General features: G+C 31.2%; 1 protein-coding gene across 2 annotated transcripts in view; it reads right to left on the bottom strand.

Annotated features, from left to right (window-relative positions):
• The window catches only part of LOC129221917 (two pore potassium channel protein sup-9-like), a 94,447-nt gene that overhangs the window by 13,983 nt on the left and 64,423 nt on the right, over positions 1-16,041 (bottom strand). For both annotated transcript variants that reach the window (XM_054856295.1, XM_054856294.1), the window contains exon 2: positions 5,466-5,783. In XM_054856295.1, the coding sequence (XP_054712270.1) occupies positions 5,466-5,783 (318 nt within the window). The remainder of the gene's footprint in view (positions 1-5,465; positions 5,784-16,041) is intronic.

Below are 16,041 nucleotides of genomic sequence, written 5' to 3'. Positions count from 1 at the left end.
AATTTTCTCGTTACGTCTGTATGTACGTATGTATGTATATGCGTATGTGCGGATGAGCGGAAGTGCGCATGTGCGAATGTGCATATATGCGTATATATGTCGCATAACTCAAGAACGGTAAGTCCTAGAAAGTTGAAATTTGGTACGTAGACTCCTAGTGGGGTCTAGTTGTGCACCTTCCCTTTTGGTTGCATTCGGGTGTTTCTGAAGGGGTCTTTTGCCTTTTTTGGGGGAGGGAATCATTGTTAATTTCGATGTAAACTCAAGTAGTGTTATAATTTGGCGGACACTTCGGGATATATCGCCAGTCTTTTGGTCGCCATGTTTAGTCGCCAACTTGACGACAAATTTGTCGATTTTTTATAATCTGGTTTCATTTTGGCCACTGTTGGTGACACTTAGAGAGTAAACAATTGAATCACATTAAAACTGCCAATAATGACAAAATGATTTTAAATTGGAGTAAAAGGAAGTCATGTGATGCACACATCAGCTCGTTGAATCATTAACTTAAGGTTTTAATTATTGAAATAAAAGACGTTCTTTTGGGTAAAGGCGGGTCGGGAAAAGCGAGTATAGGATTTAATCATGTATTTATTTATAATTTCTTGACACATGTGCTGACTTAGATTTTCTAGTTCAATTAGGTAAGTATAACTTTAAAAAATTATTTTTTATGATGGCAATTCATAAGTCTACTAATTTAATCAGTTGTTTCTTTTTGCTTTATAAACAAATGTATACTGACTTTAAATTGGACAAATATAACTTTTTTCTGCGTATTTTTTTATAATCGTATGTAGTAGTCAACCAATTTCATCATTTATAACTTCATATTTGATTGTCAAACGTACCAAATCACAGTTAGTTACGCATACCTGCTTTGGCCCCCTTGTAGGGCAAAGCGGGTTTTTAAAGTGTTTGTAATATTTAATAATAAATAAATATTGGGTTTGAAATAATACAAAAAATTTACTTTTTGTTTTGAAGTTCAAGAGCCCTACTTGGAAATAAAACCAAAATTTTTGCAATAAAAATTCAAAAACTACAAATTTCAAACATTCTTTGAAAACCTACCCGCTTTGGACCCCCCCTCCCCTAAACCTACTTTCATTTCATTTCTTGAAACATTGCTCGTGGTGCACATCACGCGCAGTTCCATCACCATCTTATTTCACACGAAACTTATTCAACTGATTGAATAACAAGATTGTTTCTCAGGATTAAAATCCACAGGTAATCAAAAAAAAAAAAAAAAACCCACTTTCACTAATTAATGAGATTCTCTACCTTGTTCACTAGCAATATCCCAAGTTATATTTTGAAAAAAGAAAAAAACGATATTGATCTCCGTAAATTTACCGACGCACATATATCTACAAAAATATGTCTCTTAAATAGAGCCAAAATTTTGAGAAACTGTATTTATGAGAAAAATAATGTAAAGTTCTCATTACATTTCTTGAAACATTTTCCGTGGGCAGTTTCACTGCCATCCTATTTGACAGCAATTTATTACTCAACTGATTAGATAACAGGAATGTTTCTCAGGCTTAAAATCTATACTCCTCAGAGTAATAGAAGACTTCGGAGAAATCTATTCGACAAGCATGGTTAGATAATTCAAATAACTCTTGGCTTAACCTGAACAGTGAAATGGCAGGACAATATTATTTAACCTTGAGCTTCCCCAATTGGAAATGTCTCACTAATCAAATGAATATATTATTGACTTTATGTAATTGGAGAGTGTTTCCGAATTAGATAAACTTAATGACTCTTCTAAAAGCTGACGATATTTTCCGAAAATGTCCCACTACATTCCTTAGTGTACAACAAATAATCTACGCATACTTAAAACCATTTGCGTGAAAGTCATTGGAATTGATTAATAATAAAATCAAATGTGAAGAAAATGGCATCCCAAAATCGTTTGATGAATTGGTAAATTTCAAAGAAACTTTTAATATACTTTCAAGTAATTACGTCGAAATGGTATTTATGAAGACCAAATTCTTCGTCATATTGATTTTGTTTGCCTGTATTGAAAAATATTCACACTAACATTTAATTTTTTAGTTGCTGAAATTTTTATTGCACACTTGATTTAACATTTAATGAGTTTACTAATTTTCGGTGAAAAAATATCCTGCATTGTAAATAAAATACCTAATGTTTTTCAATTGATAAGCGTTGATATAATTACTAATGGATATTCATGTTTTTATTTTAATGACTTAAAGTTTAAAGTTTAAAGTTAAAAAAATGAAAAAATCAAATTAAAAAAAAACAATAAATAGAATACCACCGAATTTGAAAAGTAAAATACATGTGCAAAAAACCTTAGTTTTTAGAAGGTTTATTAAAAGTACATAATTTTTGAGCTAGACCTATATATTATTATTGTGCGTTTATCTCCGTCATCATAGACTAATGTAGCTGTAAATGATAATCAATGATTAAACAGAATGTTGAGCAATAAATGTACAAATGTACTCCGAAAATTTTATAAACATATCACCCTTAATTCAAAAGAACGAAAAAATAACTCTTAAAAAGAGTGAAATCTATTGCGGGTGCATTCATTCTTTCTGAGTGCTAACTTTATCGAAAAAAGACGCTTTACGAAAAAAATCAAGACTAAAACTTTTCCTTATTTGCGTGAAATTCGGAAACACTCCTTTGATGAGCGAAAAATAAAAACATTCTTTAAAAGAAGGACTCAAAAACATTTTCATTGGTTCGATTCTGTCACGTGATTTTGTTTAGGGAGAATCTTCTATACCTCCATGTTCGGCTTAACTAACGTTGGTCGCGATTACCAAGTGGATGTCGCTATCTAAATGTCTTCATTTAATGAGTTAAAACAATTTTGTTGCCGAATGAGGTTTATGAAGGCAATGCACAAAAACTGCATGGTATGTACGAAGATTTTTCTTTTCTATTAAAACTTGCAACTGTTAATATTTCTTGAACTGCTCGTATATCGTTACAAATCCCCCACGTGCAATGTTACGGCGAACTTTTTCTTCTTAATTAATGAAACTTTTATCAACAATTTTGTTTCGTTCATCGAATTAAAAATATGATATTTGAAACAGTCGTTACCATCTTTGGTGTGTGTGTGTACTGTACATATATTATAGGCAGGTGTTACAGACCCGACCATGCGCAAATCTATAGGTCGGATACCGAATCCGCTCCCGATGGTCGGAGCTCCAACCACTGCGTATATTTTAAATTAATCAAATATTGTATAATAAACTTTAAAGAGTATCATAAACTTTGTATAATATACTCATTCATATGTGTAACGGACCATTCATTAATTAAGTAAGGGGTCGTAAAGGGGGAGGGGGTGGAAAATTCTCTATACCCTTGCTTGGAGGGGGGGGGTAGATCCATTCTTACGTAATATTTTCCAAGCCGATATTTTATATTAGAAATCCTCGATCAAGTGGTTTGGCAAATATTATATTTCATTTCCTTCATTAAGGTAAAAATATGTATTATAGGATGAGCTGTTTTTTACTTGTGTTTCAAAGAATGAAACGTGTAAAATATAATTAAAAAATCGCACTGTGTTTTGTATGTCTTATTTTTAATTATTATCTCATCATATACAAAAATTATTTGCCGAAAAAACATTTGGTCTAGATTCCTTACAGTAAATATTTCTTTACTCAAAAAGGTTTAAAAAATAATAATGATAGTTGATATAAGAACGATCCCAGTGATGTAATATTTGTTATTTTATTATTGTGAAGAAAAAAAAGAATCTTACGTAAGATGGGGGGGGGGGAATCTTACATACCCTTACATAGGGGGAAGGGAATGTCAAAAATTGCCAAAATTGTCCTTACGTAGTTAATGAATGGCCCCGAAGATACAAAATTGAATTCAAACGTATCTTGTCATAATTTATGAGTGACTTTTTAAATTAATTTGGACTGATGTAACTTTTAAAACCGTATTAATGTTAAAAGGCACACCGATAATATCAATATAGAATTTCAAAATTTTAAATCTATTTATTTGGAACTGTGTGTGTTTTTTAATTTTATTTCAATCTTTAGATTCGGAAATGTACGCAATATTGCACGTGTGTGATTTGTAACGATATACGAGTAGTTCAAGAAATATTACCAGTTAAAGTTTCAATAAAAAAGAAAATTCTTCGTACTTACCATACAGTTTTTGTGCATCATCTTCGGAAACACTAAAAACAGTTTTTTTTCCACATTTTTTTTAACCTAAAAACTAATTTTTTTTTTTCAAATGAAATAACAGTTTTAAATTCAAGTACACAGCATAAGCACATGAAAACACGGTTAAAAAACAATTTCACCAAATGAGAGTGAAATGATTTTACCTATTTTATTCTAAAAAAGAGTGAAATATCGACTTTCCAAAACGGAAAGCAGCCACTCATTTAGGATATTAATTTAGTCTTAAAAAAGAGTGAAAATAACTTGTCTTGGAGTGAAATGAGCTTATCCAAAAGGAGTGAAAATAACCGCTCCGCAAAAGGAATGAAATTCACTCCTATAAGGAAAGTGCGTTTTCAAAACTGGGAAGGAGTGGAAATTTACTCACTCTGAGTTAAAATCGCTGGAATTTTTTAAGACAGTAGCATTTCAAAGGTACAACTTAAAATATGAATGAGTCTCTAAAGCTCATTGTTATTAATTAAATTTATTACATTATTTTCAGCTTCGTGAATGAGTCCCAAATGCCACTATTGGCAAGGAACTTATTGGCTACCTTAGGCGAATACCTAGAACTTTTTTGCTTGTATTTTGCTAGGTTTTTCTCCGTGTTGGTTCCTGAATGTAATTTGCACTCTAATACTTTTGTCTGGATCTGGTCGATCGAGATTTGATCTTGACAATTTTTACCTGGTTTTGGGGACAATTTTTGTCCCAAAATAATACGAATGAAACTTAACTCAACTCAGCGTCAATTACTCTTCCTAATAACCCGAAACAGAGGTAAACATCATCATAGTCGTAGATCAAATTATCTCAGTTATACACCTTCGTTTCTTCGTAAAAAAAAGTAAAAAAAGAAAGAAAGCGTGAGCGATAAGTCCAATGCTCTTATTCAGACAGATCATGTTATAAATATACATTATCTTCTAAAAAAAAACTTTAAAAAAAATGTTTGAAAGCAGAGAATTTACAACCTTCCTCAAAGATAAACTGATTTGATTGTGGATTTTTCCGTAATATGAATAAACATTATGAGTGACTGTGGTTTATAGTAGTTTTCTAGAGAGAAAAAATGATTTTTTTCTTATTTTCACTTAAATTAATTAATTAATTTATTTATTTGTTTATATTTTTTTGCCTTATGCGTAGCAGACGCAATGTAAAATTTGAGATTCGAGCAAAAGAGTTAATTTAATGTTAATTGTCCAAAATTAACCAGAAGAAAAACAATGAAAAACGAATCAAAATTCTTACCAATTGTGGTCAGAGTGATGAAGCAGTAGTAAAAAGAATCAAAATAATCCCACAGTTCATACTTGGAGAAGGCGGCTGCTCCCGTGGTCATGACAATAGTCGATAGGACGGAGATGAGGATGATGAGGTTCGTCTCTGAAACGTCGGTGTTCCGCATCCTCAGTCCTCGTTTCAGATTCTTGAGGAGGAAGGCAGCAAAAGTGTTGAGACGCTCACCAATGCTCTGGAAGACCACCAGACCGAGAGGGATGCCAGCTAGTGCATAGAACATGCAGAACGTTTTGCCACCCCAAGTAGCAGGTGTTGAGTGACCGTAACCTGAAAATATAGGAGAAGAGACCATGTAGTCCCTATAGGTTTGTGCAATGTATTTATAATCTTCTTATTGCTGTTAAGAGCAATTGCGAATGTTACAAAACAGTATTGTTTGAAATCAAGTGTTTTTCATTAGCTTTTATTAAACTAGCTTTGTCGTTGGTTGTTTGGTGAGACCAGAGTTTAAATTATTCCCAAAAACAAAAATGAATAACAGTAATTATGTTGTCAGCTATAATAAAGATTAAAATTCCAAGTTTTAAGATGAAATTAAGCAATCATTGATTAGTGGATTTTGAGCTTTAAAACTTTTCAAATGCTATAGGTTTTCGAAATTTTTCTTGCTCTCAATCATTAGAAGTTTAAAAGTAGATTAAGAGTAGTAAGATTAAAAGCAATAGTACTTCCAAAAAAAAAAAGAAATAGTTTGTTATCGCATTGGTGCATTATCGCACTGCTGTTGAACAATTAATTGTTGCTGTGATTCTCATCAACATCCGGAAGAATGTGTGTCCTCAAAGGCCCAGAGATGAGTACTGTTATTCATGTTTCCAGCACTTTTTATCGAAAATCTTATTCCACGGTAAAGTACTAGGGCAAGAATGCTGTTTCTATAGAAAATTTCGAAATGTAACAGAATATTTTCATGCAATGCTCCGACATTTTGCGGGCGTTCCACCAGTTGAAAATAAAACTTAATTTTTTTTATATTATTAAACTTACTAAAAAATAAGCTGAAGAAAAACTTCAGCTTACGTACTCGTATAAAAGCTCTCGTATGGTTTGGTAAACTATGTGATGGGTTATGCTGGAGGCCAGCATGGACCAGCAGGGGCGACCCATATAAACAAGTTAGATTTATAAAAATACATACATTAAAAAAAATGATAATCCCTTTGCATATTAAACATTTTAAGCACTTCAACCAAAGCTTTGCTTCAACGATTTAAAATTGTTACACAACGTCAACTGACTTACAGCTAAGTTAAAAGAACAGTTGTTGTCACTACACCAGAAATTAACACTTAGAAAGAAAAAAAAACAAGATAAATTATGAAATTGCGCAAAAATTGCAATATTCTAAAATATTATTTAACTTTGCAATGCCTGCTTTTGAACGAATTTTCAGCTAATTTTTGGGTGCCTCTGTTTTTTTTAGTTACTTTATCTTTATGAGTGTCCACTTTCAATGTAGTGAGAACTACTAGTGCAGTGACAATGATGATGATTCCCCATAGTGTTTCGGAATTAAAACAAATCCAAAATGATAAATTATGCGCCAAAAAAAAAAAAAACAATAAATATAGATTGACGTTCTCATTGGAAAATCATAAGCTTTCATCTGATTAAAACCTAGGACACTTGCAGCAGAAGACGAAAATATTTAACGATAAAACAGAGTTTGCTCAAAATCAATAAAAATCATTTAATAAGCACTGATACATTTTGGAAAATTGGCAACCTGAGATTGTGAGTTCTTTCCTCCCGAATCGATTTTCGTGTGTTATCAGAATGCCTTTACGTGTTATGGAAAATGAAATCCAATACAATAATGTTCGTCGTACTTCAGTCCTACTTCTATACGTATTAAAGTTATAGCGAAGAGGCAAAGAAGGAATAAAAGTCAATATCAATTCCGCAGTAAAGTTTTTCTTTTACCGGATAGATATAGCTAGGAAAACTGTAATGAAAGTAAGAGGTCGGAAATGCATCAATATTGATGAACAAAATATTTATTAAATTGGAGATTCAACAGCAATAACAAACAATTATTTACGCTGTAGACTTTTTTCTTAAAAATTTTAACGTTCTACAAATCATACACACACACATATTTTAACTAAAAAACCATGATACATTAAAAGTATAAGCTGTGACTATCAAAACTCTCGAAAATTATCTGAAAAGGTGTCTTGTTTGTAAAGAATGAAAGTTTTAAGGGATTTTAAGATACCCTTCCAATATTGCCTACTGCCTAAATTCCCCAGATAACTATTTTTCTTATGATTTATTAATCCAGAATGTTTTTGGCGCTAAGAAAATGTAAGAACAAAAAATGAAAATTTCACTACTTCAGCAAAGTCTGGAAGGGGGGGGGGAGGGAATTGCAAAAAAAAAAAAAAGAGCTATTCATTTTTTCTTTTTAACAAGCACTTTGCGCATTCTGACGATATTATGAGGTTTCAATAATTATTTTGGTAATTTAGTAATCACCAATTATAACTTTTCTGCTTTATTGCGACTCGAAATGAAATTGCTTTTTTGACACGCCCCTTTTACCCTAGCTAAAACTGAGTTATACACTGTTTCTTGAACAGGAAGTTTGTCTCCAGAACTAATGTTTTCTAAAAACATTGCTGATATTTAAAAGTGAGAGATATATGTTTTAACACTTCGAAATATGTTTAAAAAATTGAATTTTTTGCTATACTATTAGATTGGGGAAATCTTAAGACAATAGCAAAAAAAAAAAAGTTACTTTTTAAGATATTCAAAAGAAAAATTCTTTCTGTCCTGGATCCAATTCGTTCTTTGCTTCGAAATTCAAGGTTCTGAGGAAAACCAAATCTAATCGCATATTATTATTCCTTGTTTTGCAAACGTATTTACGCACGTTTAGATACAAGCTTGAGTGAAATAAGCTCTCGAATGAGGATTTTTCGAACCTTTTCTCATTTTGTAAAGTAATTCTTTAGGTACTGCTACCTTTGTTTTAATGAAGGCTTTTATAGGTTAATGACCCTTCTTTAATGAGAACGTTTTGAATGCAGCTGTTTAACTTCTTGCGTAGATTTTATTCACTGTTGATCTTATTTCAGTAAAGTTTTTGCTTGGACAGTTGCCTTTATCCAAGAGGAACTGCCTGTTATATTTGCCTTTATTCAACAAGTATTGACCTTTTGATTAATTTTTTTGTTGACAAACATAAGATGACAACAGTTAAACATTTTAAATCAGTGAGAAAATATTTCCGATCATTTGTTAGCAATTAAAATCACACGAAATACGCAGACGACAGTCTATTACGATTTATCTTTCATGTTGTTGCATTAATAAAAATATTTACGTTTGCAAAAAAAAAATTAAAATAAATAAATAAATAAATAAATAAATAAAATCAGCTCCCCCCCCCCCTAGGAGCGATTGACGCCAAAATTGAACCAATGCCTATTTACTAGGTTTACATTTATTCCAAATTTCATCCAGAACGAAGCATTACTTTTTGAGATACAACACTCGGAATGAAAACCAGAGAACGTTCGATTGTACCACCGCCTTTTCAGCTATTGACGTGAAAATAGAGTCAGCACTTGTTCCTCCTGAGGGCTACTTGTCTATAAATTTTTTTTTATTCCGTTCAATATTTCTTGAGATATAGCAGTCACAAGTAACGACAAAAAACGTTCTATATCTCATCTCCCGTTTGAGCTATTGATACCGAAATTGAATCAGCTCCTGTACATTTTAAAAACAACATATGGACAAATTTTAGTTTTATTCTGCCTGTTACTTTTTGAGGAATAGCTGGCACTCATAACTCAAGAAACGTCTCATTGCTCCAGCCCCCTTTGAGGAATTTGCACCAAAAACCAATGGGCACAGGTTCACATAGAGGCACATATGTGTATCAAATTTCGTTCGATTTCATGCGGTAGGTTTTGCTGTAGAGCGGCCACAAAAAACCGGTTACACACATACAGATACACACACAGAGACATTTTTCCAAAAATTGTCGAAATCTACTCATCACACCTCAGAATGTCCGAATCCGTCAAAACTCGAAATTCGAAAATTTGCACGAATCCAATACTTTATTATATAAACTAGATATAGAAGAAAGTAAAAATAATTCTTTGCGAGCATAGGAAAATATGTAATTTTCCTTACTACACAACGCATTGAACGAGAAAATATAAAAGTAAAGAACACTACATAAACAAGTTGAAAAATCATAAAATGAGTCTAAAAATAACTCTACCTATAATACCTTACTCTAATTTTATTTACTATGTTCTCTTTTCTAAAAAAACGTAGTACATTATTATTAGTATTATTATTATTGTCATTATTAACGTTGTAAAAATTATTATTATTATCAATAATCATGTTATTATTATTATCATCATTAATACTCCACTCTAATTATCTACCATGTTCTCCTTTTCAAAGAACATATTATTATTATTATTATTATTATTATTATTATTTTATTATTTACGTTCAGAATTCCCAAAACAATGAGTTGTAATTAAAGTAAATTTCAGCATGGTTTCAGCACACTTTTAACGTATGACAAAACTTCAAAGATATACGGCGGTTCAATATTCTCTTGCAACTACGTTTTTTCAGGATCAATTTTACAATATTAATTCTAAAAAACCTTTAGTGCAGATTAACACTTGAAATAATCTTACACACTTTTATCACAACTGACATTAATTTCTTGTCCACAACGCAGTTTAATTAATTCTTATTTATCTTTGTTGTTGATTCTTCTGTTCAATTCATCGATTTTTGATCAAAGAAAATAGATTAATCAATACGCTTCCTTCGTCAGTTATTAAACGTCGCATAAATATTGTACCATTCAAAATTTACGGCTATCAAAAGCGTCATCTGTCTTCCTTCCGCCAACGTCTTCAAAGATATACGGATTTTTCCTACAATGTTCTTCACAGAGTGCTCTGTCAACACGAGAGAAAAGTATCGAAAGCCAAAAATAGCCTTTTGCAATCCCCCCATTTCATGCTGTCAGTTCTTCTAAGAGCAATTCATCATGTTATGGTTTAAAGTCTCGGTGAAAAAGCACATATATTTGCCAGAAAAGATAGCTACTACTTTACTTGTGCCCAATTTTAATATGGATTCTGCAAAAATTGGATGTTTCAAAAAGATTTTTTACGGTTTCTCAAAATCCTTAACTCGCAGGTTTCGATAGGAAATAATTTAATAAAGCGATAAAAATATTTGTGGTACGAAATAAAAAGCGTATTGTTAGAAATACATTTTAGGCGGAAAATCTGTTCAGCTCTGCTATGCCAGGGAATAGATGAAGTTTTTATGAGCAAAATTTCGATGAATAAGAAACTGTATAGCAATGGAATATTTAGGTTCATATTTTTAAAGCGAAATTCCTACTTTCAACTAGCAGACGCTTAGGTACAATGCTTAATTTAGCTTCTGTACGCTTAAAATTCACGTATTGAATATCGCTAAGTGTACTGCATTAAATAATGCAGGTTACTTTTATTTATTTATTTATTTATTTATTTTAGTTATTTATTTTAATTTACTAGTCGACTCGTTTGGAACTCCGCACTGTGATTCAAATTGTTTCATGTGGCATTTCGCTCTTAAAAAAATTTAAAGAAAGAATATTATAAAGAATAAAAAAAGTAAACGGATTAAAGTAAACGGAAAAAAGTAAATGCACAAAAGAAGACACGTAGAATGAAGACATCAGCAACAAAACCTCGTTAAATACAACGTTGTTATAAAGTGATGACCGTTCACCTTTTGGTTGTACGTATTTTCAATGCAAACATAAATATCATTAAAAGTGTGACTGAGTGACTCGTGGAAAAGCAGTAATTGTGTATGTGAAAAAACAAGTTGTGGTAAATACAGTCTTGCCTATGTGAGCATCTGAGGGGAAAAAAGGAACATTAAAGAGATATTTATTGGCACGGACTCGAACTGGCGCCATTCTGATTAACAGCACGACACTCCCACCAACCGAGCATTTGCGCCTTTGTTTTCAAATGCTATTTATTGAAGCAGGTGTAATAAAAAACAGCAAAAAAGCTTCATACCAATAAAAAACAAACAAACAAACAAAAAAAAAAAAAAAACCCTTGCGCCTATGTTTTGTAATTAGCCAGCATGATACGCTTCAAAAATGTTCGTAAAAAAAGGAATTTGATTAAGGAATGAGGAAGATCTTGCATAGCGATTGAAACCAAAACTTTAGGAAAATAATAAATTATATGGAAAATGTGTGTTTTTATTTTTTTTTTTAAATTGGTACAATTTCCCATAGCAGGCTGCTTTAATCGTTACGGCTTGAATACCAGCACATGTTCTTATTTTAATCGAACAATTCAAAAACAAAACCAGTTGAACTGAGTCTGTTTTTTAAGTGCAATTTTTTTCCGCCTAAAGCAGAGGAGTAGAAAATTATTTCTTACTAATGCTTCTGTTCTACATCCAATTCGAATACATAGTTAAAGGTTTATTAGGTGAAGCTCGTAATTTCAATTTGGAGTGGTATTTTTTCATTTATGCAAAAGGTCGAACACTGCTATTTGAAAAATCTACATTTCAGAATGCAACGAAAAAGTATTTTCTGCACAAAAAGGATGACCTTGAGGTCTGAATTTTTAAATCTAATACTTTTTTTATGCTTACATTATAATGCAGGTGGTCTGAACTTAGTCAAAGCTTGAAAAAAAAAAAAAAAAAAAAGAACGGAAGAACACCTTTCGACTAATAGTCAACTTATCTGAATAAGAACTGTAGCCTGCATAAAGGAGGCGAAACGCCAAGTAGCACTCCCGTCGCATTTATTTTATTGCTTTGCTTGTGTTCTGCTGTTGTATGTTATGAGTACATGTAATGCATGTTAGTAATCTAAGCTATAATGTCGGACAGCCCGGACGGGCTTGAAGTTCAGCTGGTTTATAGCCGAACGCTCTACCAAAAAAAAAAAAAAAAGCTTATCAATTCGACCAAGCAACTAAGTCCAGTGCTTTATTGAAAAAAAAAAATCGTTAATTGTATTTTTTTTCGCATAAAGCGACACAAAGAATTGGAAAATCGTATTAGAATTTGCTTAAAATATCTACATAAGAACAAAAGGTTGCATCAAGATTTTGCAACAGCAAGGGACGTTTCAGAAAAATTGATTTTTGGATCATAAATCTATTTTTCGTCATTAGCCGTTCCGATAAGCTTTAAAATGAGTGGGAATTTCTTCAAGAAATAAGAAAGATCTCGTATACCGACAGAAAAATAATCCACAAAAATAATACATAAGATATTGAAGAGAAGTGTTTTTAATTTTGAATATTTATATAATTTGTTATCGCGTGCTGCTTGAACCATTATGGCTTAGGTGGCAGCACGTGTTCATCATTTAATCGAACGGTTAAAATACAAAATTATTCGAACTACGTTCTTTTTTTAAGCGTAGCGTTTCGAATGTAGTAAAATGTGACTGGAGATTTGTTTTTTGCCGAAGGAAGAAAAAAAAAATTATATTTTAACCATCAAGTTTTTTGTACTTTTAATGTTTTGCTTCGTATTCTAATAAATATTCATAGTTTAACTAAATGAAAAGCGTAATTTCAATTCGGAGTAGTATTTTTTTTATTTGTACAAAGGATCAAAAACTTTCATTATAAGAATCTACATTTCAGTATGCGATTTTTTTTCGGAACAAAAACTTATTCCATTATAGTCTAAAATCTTAAGCAATTTAGATTTAATTTAGCTACAGGTTGCATCACGTTTTTGTAACAGCAAGGAGCGTTTCCGTTTCATTAATTTTATTACCTCACTTGTGCTATTTATTGTTTTTAAGTATTCATGTAATGCGTGAAATTTGTCTAATTTTTTGATGCAAGGATCGTCCGGGCTGGGCTCGAACACTCGTTTTTTCGGTTACCAGTCGAACGCTCTGCCGATTGAGCCATTCAGCTCTGTCGGTCTCAGCGCAAGTTAAACTTATAAATTTAACTGAAAACCTCAGTTCGGTGCTTTAAAACAGTAACATTTGAAAGGAAAAAAAAACATTTTTAGATTGTGGGTCTACTTTTCCTCATCAGCCTGCACACTAAGCTTTAAAATGAGGGGTAAATCAAAGAAATCGATCAAGAAATGGGGAAGATCTCGCGTAGGAATAATAATTAAAAAAAAAGGCTACAGAAATAATATGTAAGGATTTTATTTTATTTATTTATTTATTTTATTTTATTTATTTATTTATTTATTTTTTTTATTTATTTATTTTTTTTGGGAAATTCTAAAATGGAAAAACGATGGTTTTCAATGAGCTTATTTGATTGGATGTAAAGCTTAACTGTTAAAAAATATGTTTCCATACTAGAGCAGAGGTTCTCAAATTTTTCCAAGATCCGGCATTATTTTGAAGAGTCAGAACATTTTTAAGTAACCCTAGACAATTATTTTTCTGGTATAGTATATAGATATCAATATGTGTGTGTGTTTTTTTTTTTTATTAAAGAGATTTATAGATACTCTTCGTTTTAGCATATTTGTATTATTTTATGAGGAAAATCGGAAAATATTTAGGGTTCCTATTATTATTTGCGAGTTGAAATAATGGGTTTATAAGTTTCTTAATACAGATGAAGGATGCCACCTTGAAGTAAACTTTTTTTGTTTCATCACAACAAAGGTTTCATACTATGATACTTTGCGGCATCCTTAGCTCCTACCTGCTAAAAAATATAAATAAAATCTGTGGTCTTCAAATGTGAGAAATAAAGCCAAATATTGCAGTAGTTTTTATTTTCACTTATAATTGTAAAAAAACTAAATGCTAATTCTAGTTAATTTCTGATTTTATTGAGTTAAAAATGGTTTTCTTTCAACTAGTGCAGTGGTTAGGAAAACAAGTTTGGGGATACTCACCATGAGGTTTGGGGGAAATTTACCAAAAGAAAAGGTGTTGTTGAAACAAATTTACGTTGCATTTATTTTACATTAAAAAATCGAACGTTTTGTAGGACGGTGTTCTCTATCGCTAGATCCCCCCTCCCTTACTACAGCATCGCTTTTAACATATATTTTCCCTTATTGTATAAATTGATTTTGATCTGAAGATATTTAACTTATCCTAATGAATGACGGAGAAGAATAATTTTGTTTCAAGTAGTTTCTCTTCAATTGTTAGTTATACGTAGATACTTTAATCTGAATAAATTTACATTTATTATCCCAGTAAATTCTCTCAGGAGTAATAAGATGTACTCACGCTATAAAATGAAATTATCCAAGCTTTTCGTAAAGTTTTAAAACATTTTCCTTAAACTTTGTTAAAAAATCTGCAAAGTGCATTCAGAAACTCTTACCGTGACTCTTTTAATGATAATCATCGATATAGTTTGCATCACTCAAGTTTTAATGAATACAATATATATATATATTTTTTTTATATTTTAAATACAATATTTTAAGAGCGATTTTCAAAAGTTAACATACATTACTTTAGAAAATATATTTATTTTTAAAATTATATACTAGCAGGAAAAACAACAAGAAAAGTTAATTTTGTGAATCATAATATGTAGTTTTACACTTTGTAGAGATTTACCTAGGCCAAACAATGTGTGTCGCTGTGTATGTTTCTCAAAAAAGGGATCAGCTAGATTCATTGGCATATTTTTTTCCAAAGCAAAATGCGTGAATAGTTAATATGCATTACGGGGGAAAATCAGTTTATACGGATAAAAAAATGTATTTTTTTGTCATAAAATGTTAGTAGAACTATTTGAGAATATGTTGAAAAATTTCAATTCAGAATTCCGTTTAGTTCTAATGCTATGAGCACTTAAAAAACTGAAGATTCGAAAATGTTCAATCGCGTTTTTCTCGAAACGACTTTTTTTTCAACTGATTGGCATCATAGCAAAAAACGTTATAGGCATATCGTCCCGAAATTTTGTGTGAATATTCTTTATTCAATTACACTCTATATGAACCTAATTCTGGGATAATATTATTTGTAAATAGTTTTTTAATGCGAAAAAGGTGAACAAAAATGGTAGAAAAACGTGAATTTTGTGATCAAACACCTCAAAAGCATAAAATGTTTTATTTTTTAACCATAATCAGGTTAATATCCTGAGGAAATATGTTGTTAACGATAAAAAAAAAAGTTCTGTAATAATTACAGATAAAAATGGACATCAGCTTTTAACTCCTGTATTTCTGGCAGAAATGACTCGAAAAAAATCAAAGTGTACTTCAAAATATGATTAAAATATCCTTTAAATTTGATCCAATTCTGATTGTTCCTTCCCTATTGAAAAAAAATCAAGAATCCTAATCTGGTTTTCCACTTAATATAAAAAATTTACTCTCTTTAGAAGACCGAAAGATGCAGTTTTTAGTCAATTTTCAAAGGATACCCTTTATTTTTGATATCTATTTCATTTCTAAGGTTAAATAAAGTTGTCATCTTAAAACGACAAAAAATGTTGCATTGAAAGTGAGAGACGCAGAGAGAGAGATAAAG

Source organism: Uloborus diversus, chromosome 5, assembly GCF_026930045.1.
Source record: "Uloborus diversus isolate 005 chromosome 5, Udiv.v.3.1, whole genome shotgun sequence".
NCBI classification, from domain to species: Eukaryota; Metazoa; Arthropoda; class Arachnida; order Araneae; family Uloboridae; genus Uloborus; species Uloborus diversus.
This window is presented reverse-complemented; position numbering and strand designations above follow the sequence as displayed.